Consider the following 9,959-nt stretch of genomic DNA (forward strand, 5'->3'; position numbering starts at 1 on the left):
TGGAGGAGGGGGAGGCACTGGGAGATTGTCAGAACCTTGATCCAACAGCTGTTGGATCAGTGAGTGGTTCCATGTGCTTCCCTCCGCTGACTCCTCCCCTTCTCCCATGCTCTGCTGATCTCCTGCATCTTCATCCCCTCTGTCAGCTTCCTACCATCCCACCCCGTCATCTTCATCCCCCCTGTCAGCTTCCTACCATCCAACCCCCTGTCATCTTCATCCCCCCTGTACCCCACTGTCAGCTTCCTACCACCCTACCCCGTCATCATCTTCAGTCAGCTTCCTACTATCCCACCCCCCTGTCCCCCACTGACAGCTTCCTACCATCTCACCCCCTGTCACCTTCATCCCCCCTGTACCCCAAAGTCAGCTTCCTACCATCCCACCCCGTGTCATCTTTACCCCCCCTGTAGCCCACTGTAAGCTTCCTACCACCCCACACCCCACCCCCTGTCACCTTCATCCCCCCTTGTCATCTTCCTACCATCCCACCCCCTGTCATCTTCATCCCCCCTGTCAGCTTCCTACCATCCCACCCCCTGTCATCTTCATCCCCCCTGTACCCCACTGTCAGCTTCCTACCACCCCACCCCCTGTCATCATCTCCAGTCAGCTTCCTACCATCCCACCCCCCCTGTCCCCCACTGCCAGCTTCCTACCATCCCACCCCCTGTCACCTTCATCCCCCCTGTACCCCAAAGTCAGCTTCCTACCATCCCACCCCCTGTCATCTTTACCCCCCCCTGTAGCCCACTGTAAGCTTCCTACCACCCCACCCCCTGTCACCTTCATCCCCCCTTGTCATCTTTCTACCATCCCACCCCCTGTCATTTTTTCTTTCAGTGACCCCAAGGATGCATGACATTTGACGCCGAACCAGATGCCTGCTTGTGTGCGTTTAGTCCTGCGGGGGGGGGGGGGGTCCCTACAAGGCCCCCCCCTGGCTGATTACAGAACCTCATGGGGTCCCGGCAATTGCGTGCCCGCCATGCAGCATGGCCGTTTCCGCTTCCTTTCAGATCGGCGTGCTGCAGGCTGTTGGCGCTCTTCCCCTTCTCTCCCTTCTCTCTGCTGAGATAAATTTGGTGGCGAGTCCTGGGGCGGTATCTCCCTGCCTCCTCTGCTATTGCAGTGTTGCTGGGACCTGTGGTGCCACGGGAGACAGCAGGGAGGGGTGTGTTCACAGCTTGTCTGATAATTTTACACTGTTTTTTACTGTCGGTCCCAGGGTGCCATGAAGCCTCTGGAACAGGTGTCACCACCTAACCCGCTCTCAGACGGGGAGGACCCTTGGGGTCCAACTCTGCAATGGCGGCCATGACAGAGGCCCTGCAGCCTCTGGTGTCAAAAGTGACCTGGTAAAAAGTCCATCTGGCTCAACCAACAAATAACAAAAACAGTAAAGAAAACCCAACCATACAATTCCATATACACAATCCTACACCCGCAATTGATCCAGAGGAAGGCGAAAAACCCCAGCAAAGCATGATCCAATTTGCTACAGCTGGGGAAAAAAATTCCTTCCTGATCCCCCGAAAGGCAATCGGATATTCCCTGGATCAACTTTACCTATAAATATTAGTACTCAGTTATATTATGTCAACATTAAACCTCATTTGCCACATACATCACCTTCACCTGTTTCCTCTGCCTCCTCCGATTCTGATTTGGCTGCTGCGGCTGTGGGTCACCCCACAGGGTCGGTGTCCACGCACTTCGAGTGCCCTTATAGTGAGGATGATTCCTCTCCCAGTACCTCTGCGCTAGAAAAGGCGCTTGTGGAGGCACTGATTGTATCAGTGCGGGAAACTTTAAAAATGGAGGACACAGCGGATGCTGCATGGGCTGAAGCGATGCAATTTGGCACCAGTTTGACTAAGATGTTCCCTTTTCCTGCCTATATCGTCGAGATTGTCGCTAGTCAGTGGGGGTCCCCGAAAATGCATGGTTGGGATACCTAAGAGCTTTGCTAGGAGGTATCCTTTTGAGGGGTCCCTCTTAAAGAAACTGACAGTGCCGCCGGTTAAATAAAGTCACGTTACTACCAGTGGCGGATGCTCCGTCCTTTAAAGATCCTGCAGATAGGAAGGCTGAATCTTTGGTCCGCCATCTTTTTACAGTGGCAGGTTCAATCCTGAGGCCATTGTTGCCATAACCTTGGTCTCCAAGACCTTGACAGAGTGGGCAAAGCTTTTATGCCAGGATTTGAAAGAGGGTCAGCACCCTCATGAACTGGCCGAGCTGGCGGACCAGTGGATGCAACCCCTTTAGCCTGCAGGGTGTCAGTGACAGCAATGACCTTGCGCCACATGATCTGTTTAAAGCCTATGATGAGGAAAAAGAGGCAACAGGTGGACGCAGGCTGATCGAGCACATTTGTGCTGGAACACATGTACATGCATGTTGTCCCTTTGTTGCTGGCATATAAATCTTTACTGCTGATGGTGATGAGGCAACTTCTGGTGGGACACAGAGATTAAAAGATGATATGGAAGGCTCTACCCTTGGAGGAACGCATGTACACGTGTATGTCACTTGAACATTGAAGTTAAGTGGCAAGCCTTCAGATATCATTTCAGGAGGTATGGTGTTATGGACACCTGGTGCAGAATTCTCATTGATCTGACCCATGTCAAATAGTTCAGACCCTGCAGTTGCATGGCTGTCCATGTGATCAGCTGACGGAGGGTTGGCACGGCCACTTGATGTGTCTTGATGTATCTCAGAGTCTGTAGAATTTAGACCTGCATTTCCCTCTTCTGCCAACCTTAATTCATCTACTTTTTTCTTGCGAACTCGTAGCTCACTATATAAGAAAAATAAAAGAAAAAGTACAATCTGTTAGTAAAAGGGCTACTGTAGGCAAAACAGTTTTCTTTTTAGATTTGGGTCCACTATTATTTTTAAGCATTGCTGTCTGTAACATTTTGCAGAGATTTTTTCTAATTTCCTCTGTGGTCACCTGGACAAAAAGCCATGGGGAAAAAAAAAATCACAGAAATGGGTATGTAGACAGCAGTGAAGATCTGATAAAAGTTTGGTAATCAGTGTTGATGGGGGAATGCCTCCCGCTATGCTATTGCATTCTGCCGGGGGGGGGGGCACAAGCAGCATTCCCGGGCAGGAGAATACAATGATTACTGTTAGCGGCCATAACTGCTGATAGTAACTGTATGTAGAAAAATCTGACATGCTGGTTGTACCCGACTTGGGTACAATCAGCCTGCACATCTGCACATACATGGTTGAATCTTGGCCAGTCCCTGCTGAGCCAGCCGCGATTCGATCTGTCTATGGCCGGCTTTACATTCAGTGTTAGTCAAGAAAACACCTTGCTCATGTTTTGCTTGCATAGCTGATGCTTTTATGGCAGTGGATGAAGTAATATAAGGTATTGCTATAATCTATTAGGTGTGATGTTGAATAAAGCTTTTGGGACATCACCACCTCACCTTGTTCAATCAGAGAAAGCCTTGTATTCATTAAAAAAAACAAAAACAAATAAGGCCTTCTGTGAATGGTGCCTGTGCCAAGCGAGCAAAGCCCTGTGTTCACTATGCAGAAGAGTAGTTGCTTGGCACGGTACCTGGAAGACTGTGCAACCATTGTAGTAACAGCCACTACTTTAGGGAGTCACTGCTTACATAACTATCCGATGGGTATGGAATATGTATACTTAAACTGGTCAAAACTGAACTGACTTAACTATTCAATAAAAACCATACATGGATAAAGCTTTAACAGATGATGACTGGGAGCCTTCAACCTGGGGAGCAAACCCAACCAACTAGCTCTTTCGTTATAGGGCAAGGTTTCTATGGGCTGAATAAACTAACATCATTTTAGGGCTTCAAGCCAATATTGGTGCAGGAAGGTTTCCTACTAATATACACTGTGATAGCAGATCTGAACAAGGTAGGTGTATAATGACCACCAAGTGTCACTTGACTGTGGGTCCTGCTCTGATTGGTGTTTGAATAGTGAAGTTGCTCCACTCAGGGGCACCAGCCCAATATGTTATAAATGCAGGCCTCTCAGGCCAGTCCTCCTCTAAATATTAATTTGTAGTCTCTTATGTTTATCTGATTAACTAAAATGAAAAAAATACATAGTCCTAAAAATATCTGAACATACTTATGTTAAAAAAAAAAAAAAAAAGATTGGGGAAGGTTAAGTATTGAAATTACTAATTGAACTTACTAGTAAAGGATTGCTCCCATAGATGCTGCCAATAGTACAAATAGAACTGCCCCTCCAACACACAGCATTAAGGTGTACTTTGGCGGTTTCTCCACTTTTGGATTTCCAAGGATGCCATTATCCGTTTCAGGATTAAGGTGAAAACTTCTGCTGTTGGGATCAGCATACCTCTGATCTGCAAAGAACACAACATAAATTTGGTTAGAAGACAAATTAAATAGCTACAGCATTTTTGAACAGACATTTTTTTTTTATTCCCAGTATGCACATCTTCCTATTCCTGTGCCTGCCTGTTGAGTGAAATATGGCACACTCAGTGTGAATTTGGATGTGAATTGTAAAATGTTATTTAGCAAACAATGATTCAAATTTCAATGTAATTACCCATAGTACAGGGTGTTCTAGCCACTTGCCGACTGCCTAACGACGATTTACGTTGGCAGTCAGCCCCTCACAGGCAAAGCGACGTAGGTCTACGTCGCTAGCCTGTGAGGGTCTAGAGAGCGAGCGCGCGCCGCTGGAGGCGCGCTCCCGCTCGCTCACAGACCCCCCACCGCGTGAGTGACCGGCGGACCCGATGTCCGTCGGTCACTCGCGATCATCGGTTACACCAGGAGAAAGGCAGGCGGCTAATGTAAACAAAGCCGCCTGTCATTCTCCCCTGTGTAACAGCACAGATCATACGGTCCTGCTATGTAGGACCATAGATCTGTGCTGTTACACACACAGCCACATCCAATCACAGTAAGAATCACACCCCTAGGGACACACTTAACCCCTCCCTCTCAAATAAAGTTAACCCCTTCCCTGCCAGTGTCATTTTTACAGTAACAGTGCATATGTATAGCACTGATTACTGTAGTAATGTCACTGGTAACCCCAAAAGTGTCAAAAATGTCAGTCAAGGGTCCGATCTGTCTGCCGCAATGTCGCAGTGCCGCAAAAAAAAAAAATCTCAGATCGCCGCCATTACTCGTTAAAAAAAAAAACAATAAATAATGACAAAATCTTTCCCTTAGTTAGTAAACGCAATAACTTTTGCGCAAACCAATCAAAATACGCTTTTTGCGATTTTTTTTTTACCAAACATATGTAGCAGAAAAAAAATTGGCCTAAGATGTTAAAAAATTTAGATTTTTACATTTTTTTTTTTTGGGGGGGAATTTCATATAAAAAAATTTGAAAAATATTGTTATTTTTGCAAAATTGTCGCTCTTTTTTTGTTTATAGCGCATGATCAAAAAAAAAAATCACACAGGTGATCAAATACCACCAAAAGAAAGCTCTGTTTGTGGGGGAAAAAGGACATCAATTTCATTTGGGTACAGTGTCGCACGACCGCGCAATTGTCCGTTAAAGTCACACAGTGCCGAATCGCAATATAGGCCCTGGTCAGGAAGGGGGTAAAATCTTCCGGGGCTTAAGCGGCTAGAAAAAAAAATGTACCTTGCACTTACACAGTGGTCTTTATATGATCATTAATCATTATACGGGCCCTGTTCTTAGGCTCACAGCCTTTCTAGTGAAAATGGCCCTTCCCAACCCACCCTCATAGTGCTCATTCTTTCCTATAGGTGAGCTGTTTCAGCAATCCAGCCAAGGCAGGACTGCACAGTAAAGCTTAGTACACACGAGCTAAATGTCAGCGGAATCAACAGGTTCAATAGAAACAAGCTGACATTTGGCCTGTCCGACAGCATGGTCGGCTTCTGTCAAAGAGTCATAACCAAAAAAAGTCTGCCAACCGACTCCTAATCAGCGCTCTCACCCAATGGCAGAGAGCGCTGATCGGAGTGTTCTGGCAGGGGGGCACAGCAGGGAAGATCACTGTACTAACATTGGATTGTTAGTACAGTGGCTCCGACCTGAACTGTCAGTTTAAAGTGGTTGTAAACCCACCTTTATAACTTGTACCTATAGGTAAGCCTATAATAAGGCTTACCTATAGGTACTGTAAATATCTTCTAAACATGTACCGTTTAGGAGATATTTACATTGCATGCACCCGATGACGCTATCAGCGCATGCGCTCTGAAGAAACGGCCACCCGTGCCATTTGTTCAGAGCCCTGTGCAGTGACGGACGCCACCCGCGTGCATGCGCGGGAGTGACGTCGCGCGGCTCTGGCCAGTAATATAGCCGGGATCCGCAGACCCGGAAAGAAGATGGGCGGAGGTGGATGAGGCCGCCAGCGGGGACAACGCAAGCTTCGTTTGCAGGTAAGTGTCACATAATGTGGTAGTATGCGATGCATATCAGCACATTATGCATTTACTTTGCAGGGAAGAGAAAAAAGAAGAAAAAAAACAAAGACTTGACTTCCTCTTTAAAAAACTAGTAGTGTGTAAAAGGCTTTAGGATCACTAGAAGGGAGAGCAATGTCATTTGTTTTTACATAGCAGAGTGTATTAGGTGTAGTTACTAAAAAGAAACTTCTACTAAAGTGCCGGTTCACACTTCAGCGATGTCAGACATTGCATGTTATCCACAGCGCTCTGCTCTGCAAATCACATGCGATGTCTGTGCATTGCAAATTCAGCCACACAGATTGTATGGCTGAATTCACATCGCTATCGGACCGAAGTCACACAGGACCCCTTTTTTGGTCCGCACCAGAATTGGATCGCATGGGTGTTCACACTTGTGATCAGATTCATTTCCGAACTGACAGTTTGCACTGCGATATGCGAACTGATCTGGGAGTGTCGTTAACTTTGTATTGACACCCCCAGTGATTCGCATATTGCAGTGTGCACTGCCTGCGAGTCGAGTGCGATGCGGAAACCCGCAGTGGATTTGCAGGGTTCCCCTATCGCATATGTGTGAACCAGCACTCAAATGTATGTGAAAGCAACGTTAAATTAAAAATGCAGTACCTCTGCAATATATAAACGTTTCCCATGTTTTATCCCCTTAAAAAGGAGAAGTAGGACCAAAGCTCTTTTGGCCCTACTTCTCTTGTGGGTCACAGGAGTGCACTTTGTTTTGCACTCCTGTGGCTAAAGTACACTGTCAGCTGACATCACTCAGCAGGTCAAGGCTCTAAAGAGATCCCAACTTTAATGACGGGATCCATCCAGAAACCTGGACTGGCAGCTGGCTCAGCCTGCCAGCCGCTCACAGCCCCTCCGCAGCCTGGTGCTTCAATGAGTGCTGGAGGGGCAGAGCAGAAAGCCAATGGCTGACAGTCACTGGTTCTCTGCTAAATTAAGACCACGAACGGAGATTGATTCCCAGACTTTTTTTTTTAACCACTTAAGCCCCGGAAGATTTTACCCCCTTCCTGACCAGGGGTTTTTTTGCGATTTTTTACTGCGTGACGTTAATGGACAATTGCGCGGGCATGCGACGCTGTACCTAAACTAATTTCACGTCCTTTTTTTCCCATAAACAGAGCTTTCTTTTGGTGGTATTTGATCACCTGTGCGATTTTTTGATCATGCGCTATAAACAAAAAAAAAAAAGTAAATTTTGCAAAAATAACAATATTTTTCACTTTTTTTTATATGAAATTCCCCCCCAAAAAAAAGTAAAAATCTAAATTTTTTAACATTTTCGGCCAATTTGTTTTATGCTACATATGTTTGGTAAAAAAAAATTGCAAAAAGCATATTTTGATTGGTTTGCGCAAAAGTTATCACGTTTACTAACAAAGGGAAAGATTTTTGTAATTTTTGGTGTTTTTTTTTTTAACGAGTAATGGCGGCGATCTGCGATTTTTTTTGCGGTACTGCGACATTGCGGCGGACAGATCGGACCCTTGACTGACATTTTTGACACTTTTGGGGGTACCAGTGACATTACTGCAGTAATCAGTGCTATATATATGCACTGTTACTGCAAAAATGACACTGGCAGGGAAGGGGTTAACTATATTGGACAGGGAGGGGTTAAGTGTGTCCTAGGGGCGTGCTTCTAACTGTGGTGGGACAGGTCTCCTAGTGTAAAAACAGAGATCAACGGTTCTACATAGTAGAACCGTCTGATCTGCATTTTTACACAGGGAGAATGACAGGCGGCTTGTTTACATAAGCCGTTCTGCCTTTCTCCCATTCTACCGACGATCGTAGTGTGACCGGCGGACATCGGGTCCGCCGGTCACACTCCCGCACTCCTCCGTGAACGAGCTGAGGCGGGCGTGCGCCTCAGCGGGCGCGCGCTCGCCCGCTATTGGCTCTAAAGCGGATGACAGGTGAGTGACGTAGATCTACGTCACTCTGCCTGGCCGGGGCTGACTGCCGCAGTAAATATACTGTGGGCAGTCGGCAACCGGTTAAGGCCCTCTCAAAAAGGAAAAATACTTGTTGAATGGCAGAAGATTTGCTTCCACTCCTAAATTCCTATTGGATGCTGACAGCACAGAATTTATGTGGATACAACAGTGTCAGCCCTCTCCAGTTTTTTTTTTTTGCTAACCTACTAAATTGCACCCCTTCTTTTTATATCCTAATTGATCTATAGCAGGGATCCTCAAACTATAGCCCTCCAGCTGTTGCGGAACTACACATTCCATGAGGCATTGTAAAACTCTGACATTCGCAGACATGATGAGGTATGATGGGAATTGTAGTTCCTAAACAACTGGAGGGCCATAGTTTAAATACCCCTGATCTATAGACAAAGACTAGAACTGGGATAGCTAATCAGATTCCTTTAGATTACACAAAGTGTGGACAGGCTACAGGACAGCTCTGGGTTCCTAAGATGATCAATAGTTATTTGTTTGCATTCATTGCACAGATATAACAAAACATACATTTAAAAGTCCTCCCACTTGGCTTTCATTTTAAAGCAGTACAATGGCAGCCATGGCCTGTGCTCTATATGTTTAGAACTAGGGAAGAATGTGCTATGCCCAGAGAGGACAGGCAGGTAGAAGATATTACCACTTCCTCAGCTAAAAACCCTCCACTCATACATAGTCATGGCAAAAAAAGAAAAAAAAAATGGTTTGGTTATTCTGTATAAACTTACCAGAATCCTCGAAAACTTTCACATATATACTTGGAGATGGTTCATAGTTGTTGCCATCTACACCGAGATGGAGTTCAAAAATACCAGAGTCTTCTATGCCCACCGGGTCAATGACAAGAGAGCAGTTCCCTTCATTGATAAGTGATGCAAACACATGGGCCCTGCTGTCCCGGATCTGTGGTTCTCCTGGATAGTAAACGTAAACATACGATTTGAGTGATCCACCTTCCAAGGGGACCATCTCCCACTCCATTTCGTATCTATGATATTTTGTTGCTGAATATGTAGAAAAGCTGCAAGGTATCAGCAGCCGCGATCCAGCTTCAATATTGATCACATCAGGGATATCATTGATGGAAGTAATTTCCACAGCTGTAGAAAGAGGGAAAAAAATTATTTTAGTACATTGAAATAGTAAAATTAGGAGTGCATTAGAAACAAAACGCAACATTCTGCCACCTACAAAGCAGCAAAGGGAGTAGCTGCCCCCAAGCAAATCATCAGTAGCTCTTTTGTACTTTGATAAAATTATGCAGCGGGATTTTGAAATATACATTGAGCTCAATGGGAAATTTTTAAAGTGGGTCTTCACCCTGAAAACAAACTATTCTTCATCCCTCCTCCACTCCGCTACACATATATTGGTCTATTTATATTATATAAATGTGTGTTTGTGTATATATATATATATATATACACATACACACAGTATATATAAAATTATTATTATTATACAGGATTTATATAGCGCCAACAGTTTGCGCAGCGCTTTACTATATGAGGGA

General features: G+C 45.5%; 1 protein-coding gene across 1 annotated transcript; it reads right to left on the minus strand.

The window, feature by feature from the left end:
• Positions 1-2,325: 2,325 nt before the first annotated feature.
• LOC309546684 (uncharacterized protein) lies at positions 2,326-9,450 on the minus strand (the record flags this gene model as incomplete). Its single annotated transcript, XM_082246399.1, has 3 exons — positions 9,175-9,450; positions 4,201-4,375; positions 2,326-2,806 (listed from the first exon to the last, which is right to left on the minus strand). Exons 1-3 carry the CDS (start codon positions 9,425-9,427, stop codon positions 2,326-2,328), a joined length of 909 nt encoding a protein of 302 aa, XP_082102525.1. The 5' UTR covers positions 9,428-9,450.
• Positions 9,451-9,959: the final 509 nt, after the last annotated feature.

The sequence above is a fragment of the Pelophylax lessonae genome (genome assembly GCF_965119305.1).
Source record: "Pelophylax lessonae genome assembly, chromosome: 2".
Classification (NCBI taxonomy): domain Eukaryota; kingdom Metazoa; phylum Chordata; class Amphibia; order Anura; family Ranidae; genus Pelophylax; species Pelophylax lessonae.